The sequence below is a fragment of the Lepisma saccharinum genome, chromosome 6, assembly GCF_977018435.1.
Source record: "Lepisma saccharinum chromosome 6, izLepSacc3.1, whole genome shotgun sequence".
NCBI lineage: Eukaryota > Metazoa > Arthropoda > Insecta > Zygentoma > Lepismatidae > Lepisma > Lepisma saccharinum.
The window spans coordinates 93,513,208-93,541,107 of NC_139234.1; the positions used below are offsets into that span (position 1 = coordinate 93,513,208).

General features: G+C 39.3%; 1 protein-coding gene across 9 annotated transcripts in view; it reads left to right on the top strand.

Annotated features, from left to right (window-relative positions):
* The window catches only part of kmr (pleckstrin homology domain-containing family A member kramer), a 291,215-nt gene that overhangs the window by 93,213 nt on the left and 170,102 nt on the right, over window positions 1-27,900 (top strand). For all 9 annotated transcript variants that reach the window (XM_083124233.1, XM_083124241.1, XM_083124238.1 and 6 more), the window contains one exon: window positions 14,364-14,421. In XM_083124233.1, coding sequence (XP_082980359.1) covers window positions 14,364-14,421 — 58 coding nt within the window. The remainder of the gene's footprint in view (window positions 1-14,363; window positions 14,422-27,900) is intronic.

Genomic DNA, 27,900 nt, shown 5'->3' on the forward strand with positions numbered 1-27,900 from the left:
AACGTCGCATTAATTAGTTTTAGACCAATCGTGACAGAGGGAATCGAGAGCACAAAGGAAGTGGAAAAGACAAGTTAGATACCACGGCTCTCTTTAAATGTAGGATTCCTTGAATACAACTGAAGTGACCGCAGAATATTATGGATAAAATTTGTTTCGCTTTTTCCTTTTATTTCTGTTTCAGTTATTTTACTTCGCTTTTCTTCTCCCACTGGCGTTAATCGTATCGGCGAGGAAGAATTATAAACTCGTGAAATGGACGATGGGACAAAAAAATATATATGTCTCTCCCACGGTTCGAAACTGTGACCACAAAATATTGTCTTATTTTTAAAATTTACGCCAAATATGGTTTCACTCGTCTCTTTCTCAAGGCGTTCCATTGCCTCTCCGATGGCGTAGTGGTAACGTCTTCGACATGTAATCAAAGGCTTCCGAATTCAATACCAGATAGAGGAACATTTGGTTCGGATCCCACATTAATCTGTAGGTCCAGTGCATAAACTGGACTTAAACCATTAGCGTGTGGCATGTGGCCTGTGATGAGAACCATAATTTCAGTGAACCTTCTTGACAATGACTAGTATCACTCGAAAAATATATTTTCTTACGAGTAGATCTTGTTAAGAAACCAGTTGCTGAAATGTTCTTCTTGAGGCCACGTAGCACCCAGCTGTTGTTTGTTGTTGCTGGGGCATGAGTCATGTGACTCATGCTATCAATGCTCAATCGTTCCCGAGAACTCAGATCCACCAGACAAACTTAAGCGAATAATTTGTTGTTTGGGTTGCATAAACAACAGGCTTTAAGACGTTACGAAATTCTAGGTACCGTGGCCCAGGTAATTCTTTCTCCGACTGTACACTGACTACGTCTGGTAGCCGACAGTGTTGCTAACCATTTTTCGGCAATGTCCCTACAGACGTAGTCAAAATGTCCCTACAACTGACCAAATGTCCCTACGCCAAGTAAAGTGACTAAAAAAATAACACCTCATGAGCATGAAAAACAGAAGATAAAATATACACATTTACTTACCAAATCTTTCTGCTCGGTGCTTCCACAATTAATGAAGGAGCGAATTTACAATACATGACCCCTCCCCGATTTTTGTAATATTTGGCATACTCACTAATTGGCATAATCACGAATTTGAAGTTAAAATTTGGAGAAATTGCAAAATAAGTGAAATTGAGTGGTCCGCCATCGGCACGATTGCTCATTATTTACCGGAAGATTTTGTGTTTCCAATACTTAAAAAAAGAAATATACATTCCTGATATTACTACGACCCCAAATTTTAACTGTTTGCCTATCCTATCCTAACCTAACCGTACCTGAACGGTTCGTGGGGCTATCCGTCAATGGTTTGTTGGGCCACCCGTGCATGTTTTTTTCGAGCCCAAATTTTAACCATGTTTGCCTTGCCTAACCTAACTTAACCTAACCTTACCGAGAATGGTCAGTGTGTCTATTCCTGAATGGTTTTGCGGTAATTGTGATTACGAACCGATAAAAAATCTTATTTTCGTAGCACTTTAACGGCAAACGTTCACCATTTTCGTATCCTGCAATTTTATGATTGATGTACTGTTGCCAAATTTACCTGTAATCAAATCAGTTCTTCTACATCGTGATTGTCGCTGTCACATGTAAGCACGTTCTTTGGGCAATATACTGAAAACCATAAGTTTATTAATTAGCCCACATTCATCCTCCTGCACACTCCACCTAACAATCTGTACAACATTAACAACTTTTTTTACTGTTCTCTTCCGCCATTCTTACACAATCCATGCTCTCCAAGTATGAAATCAACAGTGTGGCAACGCTCTAGACAGCGTAACTAATTGTAATTTGTTCATATCCACAAATATGGCTATATTACTTGAATACGGAGAATCATTGCGAAAATTGAAAAGCTTGTTTTACAACTTCTACACGTTAATGAACAATTTTTTCACCTCACCCCAACATGTTAACTTGAAATAAATCATCACGACTAATTATTTCGTGAGTATAAGACGTAGCATAGAAATTACAGAAGGGTCCGGTATGATAAATTCTTGCCTTAATGAATAATAGGGGTGTGCGTGCGGGACAGAATTTTTTGGGTCGGGACGGTAATTTTTTTAAATCCCGACATTCGGGACTGAAAAATTTGCAATTTCCCGACCAAGTCGGAAAATTTTCGGGACGGGAAATGTTCGAAACTTCCCGAAGCACTGGAAATCTCGAATTCTACAAGTCATTTTCACTTTAAGTGATTGTTTTTGCATTTCTAGAATAAAAACTTACAATTTTCGATAAGTTCCAGAAACTTACAATGCAGAAAACGTCGAGAATTAACGACTTTTTAAAGTGACCATTCGGTATTTCCCGACTACTCGGGATCCCGAAAAGTCGGGAAGTCATTTCCCGAAGTCGGGATTGGGACGGGAAATTTTTTGTGCGATTATCATCCTGACTTTTCGGTATCCCGCACACCCCTAATGAATAACGTTGAGTCGTTTACTGTTGATTATGTTATTTCAAGTCATACATGCTGCTGCTGTGAAGAGATAGATGTTGGTTGGTGTATTTCCTGCAGTCTTTAACAATTTTGGCCCCATTTTATTTCCCTTTTTTGTTTTTGTATCACTTAACATTGAAAATATTCTTTCCGTTTCCGCGTTAGAATGTGGCAATGTTAGCACTATTTTCGCGAGAGTGGAAATGTTTTAAAAAAATAACTTGTCTTGAAAGTTTTGGTAACCGATAACACGTTCCAAAATTCGGATGGAGATTTGTTAGTTAGTTCTTTTTTCTCCTCCTCGCTAAAGTCTCCAGATAAACTAATTCATAAAATGTCATTTTCCAAGATTGAAAAAAGTACCTACGTTTATCCTCATTTGGCAAAATCTGTCCCTACGTCCCTACGCGGGCGAAATTTAGTGAAATGCATGTCCTTACGGTTGGCATCATTGCCGACACGTGCAGTATGAAGCGCCCTCTCGCGGCTGACAACTCCCCCAACCCCCGATAAGCTGCCGGCGCTGTCGCGACAACTGAGGATAAAGTAGCGATGTCTAATCCAAGATTAGATGTCAGAACTAAGGTGCCAGAAATATTTGTATTTGGGAGGACACCTTTTCCAGCATCCTTGCGACAAGTTACGTGCTTATTTCAATTGTAATTGTAACTGTAATTGTGAAAAGTGGAAACATTAGAAAACAAGCGGTTTCTGTTACGGACTTCCTGTAATTCAATTTACCTGGACCTGTTGCATGAAGAGTCCGCCGAACGGCCGTCACTCTGGCGGTAAACGACTGAAATAACCTCCTTGTATAAACTGACACACTCAAATAGAAATGGCAAATTGGATTAATAATCTTGAAGAAATTTTACGATTCTGCGTGCTCGACTTGAAATCAGATAGGTTTGAAACACCAAATATGGTTTTTCTCCACCTGGAGGAAATCGCCGTCACGTTTGAGCTGAAAGAGACAAATTTCTGATGAGTTTACGCGACATTTTATTCACAAAAAAATCATCTTTTTCACGACTTGTGGAGATAATGTGCTTGGAACACAGGAAAGTGGATGTTTTCATAAAGGGCAAGATGTGTTTAAGGTCAGCATGTTATGATAGAGTAGTCGGTTAGACGTTCGTTGGTATCTTTATTTTTCGTCAAGTATTAAAGGTCGTGATTTCAAACCTCCACTCTTTCCTTTTTTTCTTCTCTTTTTAATTAAGAGAACACAGACCGTTGATATTAGAACACTGTTAAAATTAATTCGAGGATGTCCTTTCTGCACATTTTTTCCATTAAAGCTTAATGATTATTCAGTTGATTGCCAGGATTTAAGGTTAAATTTTTTTTTACTTTTCGCTATTCTTCATAAGTTGTGTTAACACACATTATGACTAATTCATATATCAAATATATATATTCAGGATGTTGTATGTTTATGTTTAAGATATGTATTGTATTTGCTCTTCACTGCACACCTAAAATATTTTAAATTATTTTAAATATAATAATACATACACACTGTGTAGTGTGGAGAGTTTTATGAGTTCAAATTGCTAAGATTGTTAATTTTATTGTCGTTCCTTAGTAATGACTGTTGTTAATCCCCTCACCTCTATCTTTCGATGCGTCTAAAACTAATAGTAAATCGCGAATTAATGTAAGTAAACGGCTATTGCGTCGTTAATACGCTTTTCGGCCACTTTTGGCAAATCGCGACGATGAAGATGAATGGTGATTTGTTGTAATTGATGAGGGGACTCTCGAAAATACGTCCATTCCAGGACCAGAACTCGAACTCGGAAACTTCGGAGGCGATATTGAAAATGATCCACTGGTCACCGAGTAGGGAAAGTAGTGCTAATCCAGGAGCCCCTGGGCTTGAATCTCGGTGACACACTGCTTTTTTCATCTTTTTCAAATTGATCATTCGGGACGGTGGAATAACCGCGAAAGGGATTAAGCGCGAAAGAGCACAACCGCGAAACGTAACACAGAATTAAACGCGAAAGGAACAAGAGCGAAACGGAAGAAGCGCGAACGGAATAAACGCGAAGGAACAATAGCGAAAAAAATAACCGCAAGACGGATTATGCGCGAAGGAATAAGCCCGAAAGGTTTAAGCGCGAAGTGGAATAGGAGCGAAAGGAATTACAGCGTAACGGATTAATCGCGAAACCAAAATTGAACACCGAAATAAGCGCGAGCGAAACGGATTACGCGCGAAAGGAATTAGAGCGAATCGGACTAAGCACGAACGGAAGAAGAGCGAAGAAATAAGAGCGAGAAGATTAAGCGCGAAACGGATTAAATGCGAACTGAATAACCGCGAAGGAATAACTGCGAAAGGAACAACAGCGAAGCGGATCAACCGCGAAAATTTCACTTTCGCACTTAATCCCTTTGGCGGTTGTTCTGGCGACCCGATCATTCATGGTCGTTGTGGTAAATTTTAAAGGTATAAACGTGACGTAAAATAACTGGTTGCCGTTTCCGCATGTAGCATTCTCGTTACAACTTCCTCAACAGAGAAATGTCGCAACAGCTGAGGAATGCTGTTCCAAGGTTGGAAGGGGAGGGTCAGGCGGGGATTAGGACGACTCACAATAAGCGCCCAGCAGGCATCTGCTGAGGAGTTTGTGAGTTCAAAGGGTTCACTACTGTATATACGTACATACACAGAAAGCTTGTCACCGAAATCTGCTTTAAGAAAATCGAGTAATGAAAAATGCCGTACCAAATAAAAAATGTTAGACCCGCTTTAGACGCAAACATTTTCTTTAACATTTTTGCTAGCATAAATGCTATATAAATGCTTCAAAAATCTTATAGCAGATAATATTTTACACGGAAACATTTCATGTAACATTTCGGTTAGATTTTGCGATTACGATGTATAATATATAGCTACAGCACGAAAGGCACGTCCAGTTATACCATCTATGGTGAATATGGTGAATACACAGTGTTCACAATTGAAACAACTAAAATATTCTGTCATACATGTACTGCATACGTTATAAAGTATGTATTTAAACAGCGTCATTGTTTTGTACATAATACCGTTTTATATGAAACGTTATTCCTCTCGGTTGAATAGTTATCGTATTTGAAAAATGTGAAGTGATACATTCTTTACATCTCACGCGGCCGCCATTACATCTGCACTCGTGACCTAGAGGTCGCTTCTGATTAGCTACGTTACGAAAAATGCTACGGAAATAGGACGGATCCTATCCTTGATAAATACCATGAAATATGCTCACTTTACTGGTAGCATTTTGGTCATGGCAGAAATGTTAAGAAAAGTGCTAGGGATAAAGCTTTCGTCTAAAGCGAGCCTTAGCGTTGCAAATTTCAGGTTCAACGATATACAAAATCATTACATTTAAAGTTAGTTGATACGAAAACACAAACACCACTGTACTAATTTAATCAAACCCTATTAATGATATGATTGCACAGGTAATTTACTCTACACGTATTTTACATAAATTGCGTGTTCTTTACTAGTAAATTAGACCGTTTTTTATGTCTGCGTTAAAAACTGTTTTTAAAATGTTCTAAAAAAAATACCCCCAACATTCGAATGATTGATTGATTACTTTATTTTACCTAGCTTTTTGTGCCACTTTGCTTAATTTGCGAAGATGGGGATGAGTGATGATATGATGAAATTGATGAATGGACACTCACAAGCATCCATGCCCAGACCGGGATTCAAACTCGGGACTCACGAACATTCGAATGAATTCAAATGCATAATTCAATGGCTCATTACTTTCTGCTTTTTTAACAAAAGATGTTAATTTTTTCTAGTTTGCATAAATAAAGTTTCATCTTTGTTTTTTGTGCGTTCTTGGTAACTCTTCTACGCTTAATTTGACCAATGGATGCTTCAAGCATCGTGAGTATTGTTTCTTGCAGTTTAGTCAAGTGACATATATGGAGTCAGTTTGTAGGGTTCATTCATTATTCGACACGACAAGCGACAGAGTTCTCTTCAGTCTGAAGCAAAAAAAATAAAAAAATAAATAAATAACCGTGCATGCGCCACCAACAAACCGAGTCGACACGATGGACTGTATTAAGGAAACGGCCCAGTTCGAGCGACACGTGCAGCTTGGCGTGTCGCTTCGGTTCGGAAGGTCTCATTTGTTTCTGATGGTTGGTTTCCAATCGACACGTCTCTCTTTTTCCATGTCTGAAGTCTCTTTGTTCGTTCAATGAATTATGAATTTACATTCCATAAAGTTCTGAACACGTATTAACATTTGCAATAGTTATTTTTAGGAAACTTGCGAACTATTTTGGCTATTCCGACATGTCACAATTTTGAATTTAAAATTTTATAAGTCACTAATAAAATCACAACAGAAATGCGTGTATAATAAACATAAATACGTTATAAGTAAGCATGTTTATCTGGGACCTCTCAATTCCTTCTTTTTTTTTTTTAAAGAAAAACATATCTTGCCACTTCTATTGTTGCATCCGAAAGCTGCGCACAGAGAAGTATAGCTTCTTATTTATTATCTACTAGCAGTGTCACTGAAATGTACAGATAGTATGCACTATAAGCGAACATTCCACGCTCAAATCCCTACTTCCACCACTGTATCGGTTGTAACTGTGGCACATCCCAAGATGGCGGTTTTACCTCGGCTCTTCTCCTCACGGCTTCATTCCCCTCGCCCAGAAAACGCGCTTGGGCTCTCTCTATCCCTTCTATACTCTACAGTAAGTTCTTGGACGACACATTTGAAGAGTGGACGCGTGGTACCATTGATTGGCCTCCGCGTTCTTGTGATTTGACGCCCTGCGATTTTGCTTAGTGGGGAATTGTTAAGGATATGGTATACTCATCATCACCGGCAGATTTGGATGCACTGAAAGACTCAATTATCAATGCGTTTCGTGTCATCAACAGTGATACAAGTTTACTGCATCGTATTGCAATTCTGTTGTTGATCGTTACACACAATGTATTGCAAATAATGGAGGACACTTTGAACAAAACCACTGAAACTGGATTTTTGTGTATCTACTTGTATTTTGTATGTATACTTGAATTTTATTAGAATTTGTGTATGAATAAACCGACTTTTGCGCCACCTGGTATGTAAAAGCCACTCTGATCTTCAGGATATAAGAATTGATCACAAATCCGAGATTTCCAGTGTGTTGGATAGTTGGGGGTTTAAATTCCTCCGAGAATATTAGTCTGTATGTCTATCATCTACACAGAAAATCGTGGAAGTGTTTGAGTAAATTTTATCCGCGATTTTGCATATAAAAAGAACATGCATGCTCAATGTTATTTATCTACTATCATCAGGAAGCGCAAGGCGCATGATCGGAACATCGAAAGGTTGTTGAGGTGGAAAACCTGCCTACTAAGGTGGAGAACGATGGATTAATAATGAATTAAATGAATGCACTATGTAATATGTTGTTAAAGTGATACAGGCTGTGAAATATGGATTTCAGGAAGGTAAAGAAATATTCATTTGTGCAACAATCCGTTTCCCAACCATCAGTCGATCACTGCAATCCTTTTTTACCTTTAACTTATAAATTCCTTTATTCCAACGTTCTGCTCTTATTGTTACAATATCAGCATTGCACAGCACTAGCTTCCAAAAATTAATTCTTTTCTTAGTTTCAGAAAGAAAAATATAGTAGCCCTAATTTTAAAATAAATTCGATGTGTTGAGTTCGCCTTGAATTTGCTCATGTAACCAAGAAAAATGTATACTTTAAAAGTACGCTGATGATTATAGGCAACTTTCAACACAAGACTCTGTAAGTATACCTATATTCTCCAATCATTGAAATCTAAATGCAAAGTTGAGATAATACACACCGTAAACTGTACACCAATGTATGAACGAATGGGAACATTTAATTTCCGATGCCTTTCAACATCAATGAAACATGCCGACGTCCGTGGCGAAGTGGTTAGCACGGCTCGCTACGACGCCAGGGGTCTCGAATTCGAATCCCGGTCTGGACATAAGTGGTCTTTGTGATTGTCCCTTCATCATATCATCACTCATCCTCATTTTCGCGATTAGCCAAAAGGGAAGTAAAATGAACCAAATCAATCAACCAACGAACCATATTAAATGCAATGTGAATTCACAACTAGTCGAAACTTTCTGGGGAGACATTGCATCAGGACATTATGATGACATATTCGAACAGTAAGAGTTTAACTGTTAATGTTACCATCGAAATCTTATTAAAATACTAGATACAAGAAACAATTTTCATTGTCATATTCGTACTCACCACTTAATACGTACATTGAATAATAAGCATATAATAAAAATAAATAATAAAATAATGTATAAACTTAATGTATACAACTAGGAAAAGAATGTATATCTGGATTACTATAGTTCTTGACGCAGCCCCTTGACCCTTGATAGTCTATGGATTTGTTGTAAATTTTTGACGTGTCTTAAGCGTTTTCTACTTATTCGACGTATTTACACGTATTGTGAGTATTACGTGCCAAGTAGAAAACCTTTTTTTTTACACCTCTTGTCCCCTCCCGAAACACTCAAAATACATGTTTGTCGATCATTGGGGAGGGCATTAGCTTCCGGGTAGGGCACACCCTCCTCCACACACACAGGTCGCAACGAATTGTTCGACATACTGTTCTCTCTTATACCGAGGTCTGCTTAGATCCGGCACTAGTTGGCATCTGTTCACATGAGTGAAAGCGTGCTGTGTGCAGGAAGAAGGTGACCGCTAGTTACTCGTGTCTCGTTCGTGATGCTGGTCGTAGATTCGATTTCTCGCACGGAAAGCAGGCACAGACTGAAGGCCCCAAATTCCAGGCTCAAGAGAAGCACCGGGAAGCTTCAGGAAATGTATACTGTACACATTGCCAGATGTAAGGCAACCTTCTTCGCTGGCATCACTCCGAGATATCTGAGAAAGACCATGTAATTCGAGTGATGATATTTTATTATATAAATACCGTTTTCTTTGACTTGCTGACTGTAAGTTGTAGCAGCAATTACTGCCATGTCGAACAAAATAAGGAAAGAACATTTTCACCACAGGCTTCAAATTGATTGATTGATTTGATGTTTTAAGTTCACTTTATGCACAGTAAGGCTAATCGGGACTGGACCTACAGGTTAAAGTGGGACCCGAACCACTATGTGCCTCCACCGGGCATAGAACCCGGGATACCTTGATTACAAGGCGAGGACGCTAACACTTTTTTTTTTATATAAAGGAATACTACTATTCGGCATTATCCCCCCGTCATTCACACATTTCTCTAACTTCCACACATGTCAATTTTCACATGTATTTTCGTTTTTACTCATTTTCGGACAAACACAAACATCCAAGTCCTAGTCGGGATTCGAACCAGGGACCCCTGGCTTTGTAGCGCGCTGTGATAGCCACTTCGCCACGGAGGTCGACACCACTGCGCCATCGAGAGGGCCACAGGCAGAGAATCTTCGTGCCTGCCTAGGGATGTGCAGGACGAAAATTTTTGGTCGGGACTGCAGTGGGAAGGGAAATTTTTATAATCCCGTCGTTCCGGATTGAAAAAAAATTCGCCGTTTCCGGACCAATTTCGTGACAGGAAACTTTGAAAATTTCAAAATCTCGAATTCTACACTATCCCCTTAGGTAATTGTGTTTGTACTTTTAGAATAACAACCGTTAATTTGAGAATTTTTTTGAACCTTTTAGTGGCTTTGGAACAGTTCCCAATGCGATCCTTTGGAATATCTCACTATGTTCTGGATCCCGAAAAGTCGGAAATCATTTTCCCAAGTTGGCATCTGAGTTCTATAATTCACGCACCGTATTTTTTTATATACAGTAGCTTTTGACGCGTAAAATCATGGATCATAAGTACCATGATGGTGATTAAGTGTTCTCTGATATTTTTTCGTGAAAAAGTACAAAAAGATAAATAATTGTTCATCACCAAAGTGATAGATGTTTATGGAAAGGAAGCAGAACGAATCCAGTTTCTATTTAAATTGAGGACTCTAGTCGGAATTTGTGAACAACACCAGGGCACTCAATTTCAATTTTATGATTAGTAAATTATTATTATTAATAATAAATTATTATTATTAATAATAATATGTAAAATGCAAGTTCTGCGACTGAGGGCAAGATATGAATCTTACTTTGCCCCCCCCCCCTCCCCCGAGAAAAAAATTCTGCGGGCGCTCTTGGCCGCTTGTGTATATTTTTTCAGAAGTTCTCATAGAATGTTGCGTGTATTTGTTGCTTTCTGCATGCTCTATGAAAATGTCAAAGCGGTTTCAAAATCTATATCCACGATTCCGCTTCACTTTGAATGTTTCCGTGCTTTCTTTCCGTCCAGGTAAGACCCTACTTAAGCGAACACCCTTCGAGTGCGTCTCGCAGTTCACTCTCGAAGTCTTGGACTGGAATGTGAAATAAATTTTTCGAATTACACTTCATGCTTGCCTTGACAAGAAAAATGAAATAAATAAAACAATATTTCAAGAGTAAAAACGGGGACGTTGATACAGTAAATGAAAATTTTTAAAAAATGGCTCGAGAGAAATATTCTTTCATAGCACTCAGAGATAAACGTGACCAAATGATGATTTAAGCTTGATAAGGATATGCTAAAATTTTCGTCATGGTACCAGATTATACGCGTGTTCACCAAAACATTCCGTGATTATAAACACATAAAGCGTCGCTCTCGGTAGCTACTCACATAAAGCGTCGCTCTCGGTAGCTACTCATATGTATATAAAATTGGTGCCATTAGAAGCAGAAACTCAAGAATGTTAATACCTAACTACGTACCTCAGAGGCACTCAATGTGTGCTCCTCGTGTCACGCTGCAAACATCAAGGCGATATTCCCTCTCATGCCGCTCGCGTTCCAAAGTATCTACAGTGACGGTCCCGATGGCGGCAACGATACGACGTTTCAGATCTTCCAGATCTTGAGGCAGTGGAGGTACGTATACAAGATATTTTATGTGACCCCATAAGAAGATGTCATAAACAGTTAAGTCAGGGAACCTCGGTGGCCACTTGCACAACACAGCATCTTTGTTTCCGGAGCGCCCAATACATCTTCCTTCAAGTTTCTCATTTAGAAAATTCTTAACATCGAGATGGATTTTGGACACGAAGGATTTAGGGATGTTTAACTGCTCTACACAATATGCTTCTAACAACAATGCCAATAACATATTATCATTCGAGATTTTTCCTTTTTTTCATTCTTTTATTGTTATGCCATCTATTGTTGTAGTTAACGCCAACAATTACACATCCGCTAAAATTATTTGAACTGTTCTTTCGAATGGTATCGGAATAAATTTCGCAATATGCATAATTAAAATTTTGTGGTCGTTTATAATCACGGAATGTTTTTGTGGACACGCTGTATATATACATAAAAAGCTTCATCATTATGAGGAGACAGCTTCGCAACCTGCTATATTTGGTCTACTGTTCAGGGTAGACTTCCTGTAGCGTGATCACCATGACGTTTCTACACTCTGTCTCGGGAATCTCCGGAGCAAGCGAACGAAAACAAGCGCTTGCGCAAGTAGTGGCTCGAGAGTGCTCGACAAATGAACGCGTGAGAGGGGAAGTGAATGCATGGAGGAGAAAACGCGACTGCGGCACTAGTCGTTTGCAACCAGCTGCACACAGCTTTGTTCCTCCCACTCGATTTCTCCCCTTCTCTACCGATATGAGCGACCTTGCTCCACAGATTTCCTGGACACAGTGTAGAGCAACTGTTAGGGGTAGATATCCGAATGCAACATGAGCGGAAGCGAGTATTTTGAACTTTCAGTTCTGTTAAAGTTATTTTGCATAAATATTTAGTGCGTAATAGAGCATGGCCTCTCTGATGGTGTAATGGTAATATCGTAAGGGTTCCGGGTTCGATACCCAGCGGAGGCGAACTGAACAGAGGTTCGGATTCTACTTTAAACTGTAGGCCCAGTCCCGATTAACCTATCTGTGCATAAAGTGGACTTAAAACAAGAATTCAATTCACGCATAATAGGGCATGTTATAGGTAACCAATTAGGAGAAACGTAAATACAGGATAATGATTGATTTGGTTTATTTTACTTCGCTCTTCTGCCACTTTTGACTAATCGCGAAGGTGAGGATGAGTGACGATATGATGAAATCGATGAAGGTACACTCACAAGGAACGCCTGTGCCCAGGCAGGAATTCGAACCTCAGACCTCTGGCAGGATAATGAATTCGCATTAAAATTGTAGTATAATCAATCTTTACTCCGTTCTTGCTACGACTTCACTGGATCGTTCCAAACCGTACCTCAGCAGGGTGCAGGGGGATTATTTTTAAAGTAAGTTTTTAAATAGTTCAGGGTCTTAGTCAAGAATGTCAAGAAAGCCAAGAAAACTCAAGAAATCAACAGGTAGGTCAAGAAACTCAGGAAGAAGTAAAGAAATTATGCTTGTGTCAAACATTTTTGTTATTTTTTACAGTATAGTGAATTTACATTGTTATATACCTGTGCTGGGATTTTTTATAAGTGAATATTTGGAAATCTAAATATTGATAATAATCTGTATTGAGTTGTGGCTAAGATTTGTTCACCTTGTTTCTTAAGAATCACATTCTTGTAAGTGTGAATTTATGTAAAAATCTATATACGCGTATATAAAAATGAATGTGTATGTGTGTGTGTGTGTGTGTGTTTATGTTTGTTCCGACATAACGATCGAACGCCTGGAGCGATTTCAACCAAACTAGGTACACATATGACTTGCAATCTGGAAAGAAATAGTGTGGGGGTAAGACATCTTTGGAACCCCTAGGAGTGGGGGTGCGAAGGGGATGACATGTAAAAATAGGCTAATCGAAAACGACCGATATTAGTGTGGAATCTATAGTTTTCGGGGTCGCTAAGATGAATAGTGACACTCCCAATGCCGTCCAAGTTCAAGTTCATCACCTATCGGGATGGGGGTGAGGGGTGAAAAATAAAATGTCAAAAATGACCAAGATTAGTGTCGAATCCATAGTTTTTGGAGGCGCTAAGCTAATTGGTGACATTTAGGATGACCAAACTTTGTACACATATGAATTACAATCTGGAAAGAAATACTGTGGGGGAAAGACATCCCTGGCACACCTAGAGGGGGGGGGGGAAGGGGGTGACAAGTAAAAATAATCGAAACGACCGATATTAGTGAGGAATCCATAGTTCTCGGGGTTGCTAAGATGAATAGTGACACTCCCAATGCCGTTCAACTCCAAGTTCATTTTATACTATATTTAGAATTCATTATTTTCCTGTCTAATAGAAGATTGGGGTAAATGAATACCCGGGCAAAGGCCGGGCAATCAGGTAGTAGTAAATAAAGTAATGTGGCCATTCCCCATAAAGGATGAAGTCTGAAGCATTCATTTTAATTCATTAATTAAAGCAAGTCTTGTTAAAGTACAGCTTGAGTTTTCATCTTAATCGGCCGTCTGGTAGGGTGTTTTCATACCTATGTAGGGGGCGATTAAATAAGTGTTAAGAAAAGTGTGTGTGTGGGGTAAGGTCAAGAAGAAGAAAAGAAAGGTTAAGAAGAAGAAAAGAAAGGTCAAGAAAAAGTCATTAAAAAGTGAAGAATTTTATATTTGTTATTTTTTTTAGACACCCTATAGTTTTTTCCTCTAAAAAAATATAGTTTTCCTATAGCTTTAGTCCAAAGCATTTTGTGTTTACATTTTGCTTGTCACCAGAGGGAAAGACTATTATGCTTTCCAATATTATTTTGTTGTTGTTTTACTCTGAAGGAAGCTGAAGTAACGTTCTTAAATTTAATTCCAGATTCGATCCTCCAGTCAGCCAAGCTGCGAACCCACTGTTCGGTGTAGACGCCAAGAAGGTGAGTAACAGTTCTTTTTTTAAAGCCCTTTGTAGCATTTTTTTAAAAATATGTATGTTAAGTGATCTGTGGTCGGATTGATTTTTAAGGGTTACCAATCAACAAACCCGAAAAAATATTGTTATGAGGCAATCGTGTCTGGCCGCCTGGAACAGGCACTCCAACTTCGCGCTACTAAAGCCTTATAACAACTCTGTTTGGTTTTATACAGAGCGATCCATTGAAGTGTAGACCGCCGCGTCAATGTTTGCGCTATCGGCAAGCGAGGCGCTCGCGGCAGTATGTCGGCACTGTCAACTGTCCGTGAATCAAGCTCGCAAGTTTCCATACTAGTTTCAAGGGTGATTTATTTAGGACATTGGACTTTTAAACCCGGCAATCTTGTTTCAAATCGCCTTTGAATTTCACGTGCCGATTTATTTAGCACATATGAATCATAAATAAATACACGCTGTGCACTAAAAAAACATTTGCTGAACCACAACACATTTTGCGGTTGAATACACTAAAAGAAAACACATCACGTAACAAGCACCTTGTCACTTCACAGTCGCCGAACTAACAAAGAGGCCACCCAATACAAAAAGGACCGTTTTCACTTTACAGTCTCGTGTCTACTTTCAGGACCTCCGTAAAAACAGGTTTCTAGCCCCCTTCACCAGCTTACATTAGTGGGTGTCTTCATAAAGATGTGTCAAAAAATGTGCTCATGGAAGGCGACAAGTGTGAACACCTCCTTTTATAAATCTGCTAAGAAAATAACTTTTTAAAATGATTTTGGAAACAGTTGAGTGTTTGCTTCATCGACACTCTACGATGCCGACAAACGGCTGCGAGTGCCTGCCTCGCTTGCTGATAGAGCAAACACTAACGTGACGGTCTACACTTCAGTGGATCGTTCTACATATATTATATACCATGGGCGGTTATTCCATGGTCCCTTACAAAGTAGAAGCATTAACTGTGTATATGTGGTCAATTTATTTTTAGTTTCATTCAAACTATTCTTATGTAGTCGTAATCTACTTCTAAGCGCTGTTGTAAAAATAGCGAGACGTGTGTCCTCGTCGTAACAGACGACCATCAGTGTCCGTGTCGATCACCCTCGGCAAAGGGAAGGGAGCATTCGGCATTCTTCGTAGATCTTCGGCTCTGTCTTCGGCGTAGGGAACGCATGACAGTCACTCATTCCAGGCTCATAGTTTTTTTAGAACTAAATCCGCCTAAAATACATTATTTTGCAATATTTTTTCTTCATTTTCAGCGAATTTTGTATTGTCAGTTATCCCAGTAAATTTCATGTAATTTCTGGAATTTGTATGAAAAACATAGGTTTAAAAATCATACTTAACAGTTGACCAAATCAGTGCGGTTCAATTGACTCGAAGGGAATGAATCCACAGAACTCATTCCAGGTCTTGCGGCAGCTAGCTAATGGTGCGGGGAGAGAGTAGGTGGGTGCTGGAAACAGTCTTCGTCCAGGGCTTGAGATCAAGAAGTTTTGAAGAGAACAAAGGGGTTATTTCTGGTTGTAGATCAATGTCCGATTTAGACTATCTCTTGTAGTTTTGGGTCCAATTTTCAAATGAGTTCTGCTCCTAAGCCCACTTCATGCGTAGACAGGCTAATCGGGGCTGGACCTACAGTTTAAAGTGGGATCCGAACCTCTATGTGCCTCCACCGGGTATCGAACTCTGTATTCCTTCATTTGAAGGCGACAACATTACCACTCTACCATCCGAGAGGACCTATTTTCAAATGAAAAGTGTGTGTGGAGCAGTTCAGGTTTCGATGATATGAACAATTTACTTAAACATCATAGCGTCATCGGCAAACTCAAAGTCTGAGACCTATTGAAAATGCACCTTTCCTCCCTGCTGCACACCAGATCCAGGATCCCCCCAAAACCCGCACTTTCTCTTCATCTAGCCCTGCATGGGCGTTGAAAGGACGACACAAACAGGAAGATTAACTACGGGTGGCTAGAACTTTCTGCGTTAATTATTTCATGGTTCAGAAAAGATATCCCCATGCTTTTCAAATTCCAAAAACAGAATTCTATTGCTTGTCCCTTTTTCGGCGCAGGAATGAATGACATTGCGGTTCTTCTCACATGCACTCAACCTTCCTGCTAATGACCTGCCCTGCAAAGGATGGGAAAGGCCACTTCCTGAAAATTCGGAGAAACATCGAAGAGGTCGGTTCATCTGTTGATTTGGTAGACAGTTGATATCTGTCAGATAGTTTGAAGTAGGATTTGTGGTCCGAGCGGTGGTAAACTTCTGTAAACGCGAGAAGATAGCATCACGAAGTGTTTGTGATCTCGTTCTCCTACATCGCGAGTAAAATATCGAATGAGAAGCTGCCAGATTGTCTTCTTCTGGAGACAATGGATCAGGATCGACCAAATATCCAACATATTGGCATTCTAAAAGAGAGCCTGACTACCACACAAGATCCTGGGTTCGACTCCCAGTGTGGTTGATCTCATGTATAATGAAGAATAAACCACGTTTCAATTAAGGAAGGATACTAGGTATGTAGCAATTGTTTTTACAGTCTGCTTGCTCTAGAAGAATTATGTTTCAAAGTTTGTATATCTTTCTGACTTTCTGTGATTTTTCTTCATTTAACCTCCACCTGCAAATGCGGAAGCTGCTGCTGCTTAGGTGTCTAGGTTGGCTAGACATACAAATATAATTAATCCCTAGTCATACAGTGAATAATACTTATAATTCGTATAATCATGAGTTCTGGAGAAGCAAATAACTTATCCAGCATTTTCTGTTTCTATTTGTTTTTCAGTGGTTAACAAGGTGCATTACGATGCCAGGGATCCTGGGTTCGAATCCCGGACTGGGCGTGGCTGTTCTTTATCATGGTCCTCTCATCAATTTCACATCACTCATTTTCATCTTCATCTTCATCTTCAGGATTAGTCAAAAAGGTGTCAGAAAGAGAAGTAAAATAAATGAAATTAATCATTTATATATTTCTATATTACACCGCTTTTCTACCTCTTGGGTTAAATGCGACGATGAGGAAGAATGATGAGCCGAAGGAATGGCGACGGGACAGACATGATACAATCACACCTGTTCAATGTCCGAACCTTGGACCTCTGGTTTCGTAGCGTCTTATACTCAGTGGAATTCTTAGGAAGAAAAACTGTAAAAGTAGGGTGAAAAGAAGCAAAGTTGTACGATGCATAAAAAACCATGTTTAGTTCTTCTAAAACCTTCCAATTATCGAGTTCGTGTTTTAAGTTCACTGTATGCATAGTAAGGCTAATCGGGGATCCGAACCACTATGTGCCTCCACCGAGTATCGAACCCGGGACCCCTTGATTAGAAGGCGGCGACGCTACCACTGCGTAATTTAGGAGGCCGAGAAAAACTTATAGTTAGTCAGTAAAATTAATATTAAGGGACAATACCTGCGAAGAGTTATTTCATTCGGTTGCGCGTGGTCATCTCATCGAGTCCCATAGTTTCGAGAGCAAAATTTGCTTCCATATCGCTTTCAAGTACTTCCCAAATTGTCCTCACGATGTTGGAACAGCACAGAAATTTTGGAACTAATACAAGCAGGCGCATACCCAGGGAAGGGGCTCGGGAGCTGCAGTCCTTTCCCGAAATCCTACAAATATCTGATTTTAATAATGTGGAGTAGTAATTAAATTTACTTCATTAACAGGTTTAAACATCTTGTATATGGTAAGTTGCAATATACCAAGAAATTCATCTTCAGTGCATTTAGTTCTCCTCCCAACAGTTTTGTCTTTAGATGGCGGCTGCTGCTGATAAGGGATAAGCCCCTTCCGAAATCAAATGCTGGCTACCGGCCTGACCACCAGGGATCGAACCTTGAATATTTCGATTTGACTGATTAATTGAACTGGTGTTTTAAGTCCACTTTATGCACAGTAAGGCTAATCGGGACTGGACCTACAGTTTAAAGTTAGATCCGAACAACTATGTGCCTCCATCGGGAATCGAACCTGGGCAGGTTGTTGAACCTGCCGAACCAAAGACGAGGGCGCAATCATTTGAGCGTTTGGGAACTTTGTTTTATCCAGTGCCATCACATATTCAGTTTTCCACACACAAATAAGATTAATTTTAAGAAATTAGACGTGTGCATATAATAATTCTCCAAGTGAACAATCAGATGCCATAGAAGACTCGGTCCCGCCCTTTAGAAAAGTGCTTAACGCGGTCGCCTTGAACTAAGAGATACCGGATTCCATTCTGGTATGAACTGTATACATGAGATGCCTAGCTTGAACTCATTACGCACACATTTCATATTTGCACTGTTGCCAATACTTGTAAACCTCGTTCCAGCACTTTATATCTAAAACCACGGAAAAGGATTTTATCTACTTCTCAATTTTCTTCCAGCAAATTTACAAATCTAAAGACTAATAACATTGTTCTTGGTGTATCAGCCATTACGCTAATGGGTTCATTCTGCATTTAGTTTCCCGAATAATGGCTGTGGATTTCGCGAGAGTACATCCGTAGACTGTTGGGGGCTACAGAAGAAAATGATGTTCCTTTCCGAATTTATTGATTGATTGAGTTGGTGTTTTAAGTCCACTTTATACACAGTAACGCTAATCAGGGCTGGTTCTACAATGTAAAGTGGGATCCGAACCACTATGAGCATCCACTGGGTATCGAACCCGGAATCACTTGATTACAAGGCGACGATGCTACCATGCGCCACCGAGGAGGCCCTTGCTCCTTTTCTTTACACTGTATACACACACACACACACACACACACACACACACACACACACACACACATACATACATATACAATGTATGTGTACAGTATAAGCCTATATGGTGTATAAATAGTTTGTTAATTTATAATACTTTGATATAAAAAAATCTTACGTTTGCCCCCCCCCCCAAAAAAAAAAACTGATCAACCTGGCTACGTCCCTGGATAAAAGGAACGCAAAAACGTTTTCCTGCAGACATTTTCTATTCTTTGAAATTAAGTTATGATCAACAATTGACATGGCTCGTCACATAGCCTGAGTGAACTAAGTGTCGCTTATTCCTCAGATAAATATATCTCGATGGGAGAACAAAAACCTTTGTTTTACTTGAAGGAAAGCTTTTTTGAATTGTTTAAGTTAAGTTGGTTTAAACAATTCCCGGTTCTAATGCTAGTGCTAAACGATCTTTTCATCATTTCACCGAATTCACAGTTAATGTAATTGGTCAGTAATTGGGAAGGTGCTAAAACTGAAATGAAAATGCAGAAGATGAATTCTACAATCTAGTGATATAAGAATTCATAAGGAAGGCGTTAATAATAATAATAATAATAATAATGCTTTTTAGAATTTCTTACGATATGTGCTTCCCTTGCTGTAGAAGTCACGGACCGCCCCTGTTATATACATATGTGAACACATAATGGTTTAAACTTGTTTTGAGAGGAGACGTGAATGGAAGGCCCCTATTCTTCTTGAGTTGTAAGTGACCTAATTCTATGATTACACTAATATAACACCCTTGATAACACTGACAGCAGTCCAATTTTTCAACTGGCTGATGAAGTTAGGATACAGTTCTATTTCTACACTTTTTGTACATCTCATACATTTTTGTATTAATCTGCTGCTATTATCTGATTTTACTTTTACGAGAAATGAAGACTAAAATTGTTAAGTGCCACAATAATTCAAACACCGTTTTCCACGTTAAACTGTGAAATGTGCCGTGCTTTATAATGTGGTAAACGTGGCTGGTAGCCCTCTAAGTACTTCAAAGGGCGTGTAAAGAGATCACTAGCGTGCATGTTCTTACGGGCTGATGTGCGGAACGATGCGATTTCCCAACGTTTACCACTTTCAGTCCTCAAATGTAAGAATGGAGAATTGCAGAAATAATCTAATAATATTAGCGCATTGTTTTCCTTCTGAGATGCAGGTGCATTCTTTCTATTTACCTAGTTTCTAGAAACATTCTTGCAGTTCTTCCTAGAGTATTAGAAGATTATCCCAGCAAGACTGGTTTTCCTCATTTATTGATTGATTTGGTGTTTTTAAGTCCACTTTATGCACAGTAAGGCTAACCGGGACTGGACCTACAACTTAAAGTGGGATCCGAACCACTACGAGTATGTTCCTCCACCGAGTATCGAACCCGAGACCCCGTGATTACAAGGCGACGACGCTGCCACTGCGCCATCGGGGAGGTCCTACTATCAAGAATGAAGTTGCATGCATGTAAACACAAAAAGAACCTCTTACACTTATTTCACACCATTGGTTGAATGAGAAGAGCTCAGTAGTAGCTATATTTTTTTGAGTAATTTTCCTGATAGGTATAACTCTGTCCCAGAAGACTGGGAGTCTGGAGCAAGTGAACGAAAGCAAGTAATTTGTGCAAGTAGCGACTCGAGAGGGCTCGACCAATGAACTCACGAGAAGGAGAAGGATGGCAGTTACCAGCTGTGCTCCACCTACTCGCTTTCCCTCCTTCTCTTTCTCTATTGACCGGGTGGGCAGGATCCATATATTGATAGATTAGGGTGGGCAGATACAAAGTATATATGTATTTGAGTTTCACAAACATGCATTTTCTCTCTCTCTCCTTCCCCCCTTCTCCCCTGACTTGGTTTGTATTTCTTTCCCCATTTCTTTTTGCTGGTGTACATTTTCTTATTTATCCTATACTTACCTTTTTCCTCTGCTTGTGTTCCCCCATTATCTCTCTCTTTCTCACACACACACATGCGCATAATCCTTTCATAAATTCTTCTAATCAAATTTCTCATCTGAATTCTCTCTAATAAGCCCACTCTAGAAAAGTGGCGAAGGGACTCGATTCCGCACCTATTGAAAAAAACACTTGGCAGGTCTTGGTCCAGGTCCGTAGACTGGGGAGGGTGCCTCATCCTTTATCAAAGTCGAAAAAGTTGTGAGGGTTTCTAAGTATATTACCTTTTATTACACAAGATGTTTAATCCCTCTAAGGAAGTAAAATTAATTTCCACTATACACTATTTAAATTAGTTATTTGTAGGAGTTCAGGAAGGTTTCAGCCCCCTTAGCCCTCCCCCTGGCTATGTGTCTGTCTCTGTCTTGATCCCTCAAAGATCTTCTGCTGCTCAGGGTTTTCTCCTCTATAATTTCTTCTGTCTTTCCTGTGTCAGTCTTGCTTTAATCTCCCTACTTCTCTCTAATTTAAGTCCCCTTCCTTTCACCTTTCACAAATCAAATCAAATCAAATCAAAATCAAATCGTATCTGACTGCCCATGCTTTCAACTGCTCGATGTGTACTTCGCTTTGTGTAGTGGATATATTACCCTGTCCTTTCAGGTTAAGAAGGAATTTTTCACATAGCCTACTACTTTATTAGGTGAAAGTACAAATAACATGCTACCTCTATTTGTACAAGGTACATAAATCTTAATATTAAACCACAGCTAATGTATCTTCAGGGTATGGTTCTTTTTCGAAAACGAAACTAGACAGGATACCTTCCAGTGGAGACGTTTAAACGATTATATTATCTCAACAAGGATACATGGATTTATTGCTCTTGTTCTTATTTACATTCAACTTGTATAACTAACCAACTCTCTAGCCTTCTTAAACCCGAAGGTTCATGGCTGCAGCAACACAGGCCTTCCATCTGTCCCTATCTTGAGCAAGATCTATATACTCTTTTTCATCCCTACCGATTTCCCTTAGGTCCATCTCAACGTTGTTCCTCCATCTTCGTCTTGGGCATCCTACAGGTCTCTTACCATCGGGTTTCCCAACAAGAATCCTGTAAACTCCTCTTTCCTCTCCCATTCGTGCCACATGACCTGCCCACCTAAGTCTTCTTGATTTAATTATTCTAATAATATCTGGACATGAATACAAATTATGTAGTTCTAAATTATGTAACCTTCTCCACTCACCTGTCTCCTCATCCCTTTTAGGTCCAAATATTTTCCTAAGGATCCTATTTTCAAATACTCTCAATTTATGTTCCTCTTTCAATGTAAGGGACCAAGTTTCACACCCATATAATACTACAGGCAAAATTACTGTTTTGTATATTTTAACTTTTAGTTTCTTAGATATTAAACGAGAAGACAAAAGTTTATGAAGAGAGAAGTAACATGCATTTCCTGAATTAAGCCTACTTTTTATTTCCTCTTTAATATAATTTTCACTCCTAAGTATTTGAATTTGGAAACTGGTTCAAACGAGTTGTTATCAATAATTAGATTTTGATTATTACCTAACACTTGGTTTCGGCCTGTAAGCATATATTTAGTTTTCTCTTTGTTAACTTCCAAACCTATCTCTTGTATGCTCTTAGAATTTCTTTCATCTTTATAATTTGTATAATCTTCTTTAGTACATGCTTCCTTCTATACTTCTTTCTGGACTTCCTTCTTTGTGGGAAATCGGATTTGGACTTCCTTCTTTGTGGGAATTTGGATCTGGACTTCCTTCTTCGGATTTGGACTTCCTTCTTTGTGGGAAATCTGTATCTGGACTTCTTTCTTCGGATTTGGACTTCCTTCTGGACTCCCTTCTTTGTGAGAAATCTAGATTTGGACTTCCTTCTGGAATCTTTTGTAATCCCTGGAACGTGTATCCTTTATGCGAATTCCTTTGGTATTTTCATATGTAGGTTTTCCCTCTTCACTAAGTCCTTTTTTCACAAGCTGGTAACACATCACTTTTTCTTAATTTACACCAAGTCCTAGAGAGTTACGAGTTCGAGGGTAAGGGGTCAAGGGGTCTACGCCGCCTATTTCTATTCTGCTTCCTTAAGGCAACGGCTGGGACGCGCCAACACTAAAATAAGTCCAACAAAGTCCTATACTTGGTGCCAGACGATTGAAACGCGCATCCGAGTAGGCGCAACGTCTGGGACGCGCAACCAAAGGTAATTGTGGTTCGCGACTGGAACGCGCCGCCACTGGTATAAATCAAAATGTCCACCAAGGGAATGGTAAATCAAGCTAACAGATTCGAGATCTGTTAAAAGACACAAATTTGTATCAGTGTTATCACTTCTTTAGTTTTTCGGTATATTTACATATGAGCACCAATTTAATTAATTAACTATTTACATTAATTTATTGTTTTCATATCTTTTACTCATCCTCTTATAATGGATTCTATTGTTGTTCATCTTGAAATGTAATTTTAGCATACCCGGTGGAGGCACTTAGTGGTTCGGATTCCACTTTAAACTGTAGGTCCAGTCCCCATCACTTTAAACAAAAACTCAAATGTAACTTTAGCGTTTTAGATTCGGATAGCAAATTATGCTAAAATTCGACTTTTACAGTTGAGCAAGTTTCAACTGTCCTCTTTTATTTTAACGTCCTTTACAAAACGAATACCTTGTTTCTTCTTTCGATGCAAGACACATGCTGATTATACATCATTATACATTCAAGAATGGTGACAGAAGGTATCAGGGTGGCGACAGACCTGGAAAACCGGGAAAAGTCAGGGAATTTGAGGTGTCAAAAAAGTCAGGGAAATGTCAGGGAATTTCGTCTTCATTGACTTTTTTTTAATTTTTTTATTTATTTAAAGATATCGTTATGGAACTCTGCACGGGAACAGGACATCTCGTTCGTAAGTTTTGGCCTCAACTTTTAGGCCCCTTTTATGCGCAACACAACCACGCCGCCACAAACCAGTATCGCAGGAGAGAGAGAGAGAGAGAGAGAGAGAGAGAGAGAGAGAGAGACATTTCTCTTGCCCGGGCTTCTAGGTGGGAGTTTCAAATTCGAAAACTCTTTGGAGGAATATTGTTATAACTCAGGCACTATGAGAGAAATCTACTTCGGATAACTTTTGTTTTGCAGCTAAAACATCAGCGCATGCAACCATGTACAATTTAGAACACCGGACCGAGGAAGGGGGCTGGGGGGGGGGGGGTTACGTCCCCCGAATTTCAATGGAAAAAACATAAAAATCTGGAGTTTGTCCCCTCTTCTCCCGCTATTTTGGGGAGAAGGCGCGAACTTTAGTATTATTTTCAAAGAATGGACATTTCTCAAGAGAATGAAACATGTTTCATGTCCTTGGGTGCTATACAAGTTGAATAATAAGCCAAAATGTGAAACTCGGTCCTGTTTTTTATGAAAAATAGGTAATTTGCATTTTGGAGGAAAATTGTTCTAACTCTGGCACTATGGGAGAAATCTACTTCGGATAACTTTTGTTTTGCAGCTAAAACATCAGAGCATGCAACCGTGTACAACTCAGAATGCCGAACCGAGGAAGAGGGGTTTGGGGGCACGACCACCGAATTTCAATGAAAAAGAAAACAACATAAAAATCTGGAGTCTGCCCCCTCTTGTCCCACTATTTTGGGGAGAAGGCGCAAACCTTAGTATTCTCTTCAAGGAATGCACGTTTCCAAAGAGATTGAAACATGTTTCATGTGCCTAGGTGCCATACAAGTTGAATAATGAACCAAAATGTGAAACTCTGTTCGGAAATGTGGCATGTCTTGCGGAGAGGGGGGAGGTTGGTCATCAATATGAATTTCCCAGGCTTACTCCAGACCTGTGTCAGAGTTTCCACCCAAACATAAGAGTATGAAGGTCCAAAAAGCACATTCATTTCGTAATCAGCACCATGATACCATATCGTATCATCAGGCGAGTACGACCTTACTCTGATGATACTATATGGTATCATCGGTGGAGTAAAGGTTAAGCCTCTAAATATTACGTGGAAAATGCATTGAATTATCATTTTTTCTTGTCCGTATAGGAGTAGTAAGGGGACTTGTCAACAGATGGAGGGGATAAGAGCGGGTGGGGCCGTCCGATAGTTGTCGGACGTCGTAGTAAGGCATTTTGTTGGACAAACTGAAGGAACATGGAAACAAATAGGTTCCATTGATACATACGATTTTTGTCGAATATCGCCACCCGACAAAGTATCTCACTACAACATGCGACAGAAATTGCATGGACTGCAACATCCAACAAAAATCGCATGCATAAACAAGAAGAGCTTTAGACTGCAAATATGCTGCTGGAATTTTATTACTCTTCTGGCTCACTTCACCTTATTTAATGTAGCAGTACTTACGAAGGTTTTCTTTCATCATCCTGACGTATTACTGGTTTCGCACAAGTTAACATACGTTTACAATGACATTGCACTATTCTTAGATATCAAGAATAATCCAACCAAACTGGATATATATTGAATACTATCACGAAAAAGTGAAACATAAATCTGCATTGGTGAACGTTATAAAAATTGGCAAGTGCATGCTCCCAACCTCAAATTTACTGCAACACTAGTATTGCAATGAAATTAACGCCACTCTCTGTCCTGTCTGTTTAAACTCGTTAGAGATGGTCATTAATCTCTCACTGAGTAAGGTTAATGTCCAATATTATGAAATAAAATACTAATAAAAAATACGTAAATATTTCAATATCATGTTTACTCGAATCATTCAATCATAAAAGCAAATCTCTTTCTTCAAGAATTGACTTTTCTCTGCGAGCCCTGCTAAATTTTCACTTTCCATCTACTGATTTATACGAGGGGTGGCCAGAAAGTAATTTCAAATTAGTAGGGACATTAATTTTTCGCAAACGCCAAAACCGTGAAAAATGGTAATTGCTGCAAAATTATGTTTAGGAATGTGCAGTGATGTCTGGACACATTTTTCGCCCGTTCGAAATATCGAAATAATGCGAATTTGGCATGAAATGCGAATAGTTGGCATTTTTAGCGATTTTTTTAAAAGAAATGTCCTAAAACAACGAAACATTTCATGAATTCCAACATTCTTGTCTTTTCTAGGCCATTTTTGTGTACGTAGAACGTCCAAGTTTTCCCACATTTTACTCAAGAGTAAACTATAGAGTTATACGTACATGGAATAATTCCGACAACCACATTAAATCATGTATTTCCCACGATTTATTCAACTTCTATCAAAACCATTTGTATCACAGAGCAAAGTGGCAGGGTTCTAACAGGAGATCGAGTGCGTATCTATCGTCACACGGGAGCCACATCTTCGTATTTGTCACACGAGATATGTTTTGAATTACCAAGCTAAGTGCGCACCATCGGCATTTGTCGAGCGAGTAATAATGGAGCTCAGTCGTTAGGGCGTCTGACTACTATGCGAGAGACCCGGGATCGATCCCCTGTGGGGGAGAACCGGGATGTTTTCCACCTATTCAAACTACTCCGGCGCCCTCCCAGCATCATATGAAGCTGGTACCTTGAGTAAACTTTGAGGGATAAAGGCAGCCAGGAGCATGGTGCTGATCACATCACCCCCACCTTCAGCCGTGATCAAGAAAGTGTGGGGCCCTAACTCCACACCCCTATACACCTTCATGGAAAAGTGCAGGGGAGCACTTTACTTTTACTTCCTCAAAAATATTTTCCAACATATCAAACTGTCACGAAAATACATAGACCATGTGACCTACAATCTAAAATAATAGTTTAAAAGGACAGTGGAGTATTAAGTTTTAGTATATTTGGCAGATAAATGTTCTAAAACAAAAATGCGAATTTGGGAAACGTAACACTAACAAGTCAAAAAAAAAAAAGATAATGCCAATTTTTGGTGCCATAATATATCGATATCTGTCCCGTGAGATTGATTGATTTAAATTTTTTGGGTGCGTCGCCACTTATGGTCTTTATGTATATATGGGGAAAATTCCATTATCTAAAATCCTTACCTTAAAATTAAAAAAGGGTTATGGTAAATAACTTTCCCAAAATAACTTTCAAGATATCAAACTCTCACGAAGAGGCGTAAGCCATGTGACTTACAATTTGAAACAGTAGTTTAAAAGCACCATGAAGGTATAATTTGAGATATTTGCCAGAAAATGCGCTAAAATGAAAATGTGAATTTTGGGAAAAATGACAGTATAGTAAAAAATAAAAAATAAGAAAATACACCAATTTGAAAAAAAATAACAAAATATCAAGGTCCCTACTGATTAGGCATAAATAAAACAAGAATATCAGTTGTAATTTATTGCATTAGTAATAGTGAGTCCTAACCTAATTTTCGGCATAATCACCACCGTTGTTCTGGCATTTGAAGTAGCATGGCACTAAATTTTGTATGCCCATGGTATATGTGTCTGACAGCAAAGACTGGAACTATCTCTACCGCAGTGTAGCTGTCAAATCCTTGTCCTGCCAGTAACCTCTTCAGTTAAACAAAGAGATGAAAGTCGGTACATTCAAGGCCAGGGCTGTACAGGGAGTTGTCCAAGATCTCTCACCTGAAGTGATGCAAAGGGCCCGTGTGTACGTACTCAGCTGTATGGGGTTGTGCACATTCGATTGGCCTTCCGTGAATTGTCTGCACCATCGTCTGACCATACATCACTCACGACGTCCGGTCTGCACACCTCACACGATTTCTGGTGGCTCTGTGCCAAATTCTGAGCGTGCAATGTAGGCTACATCGCAGT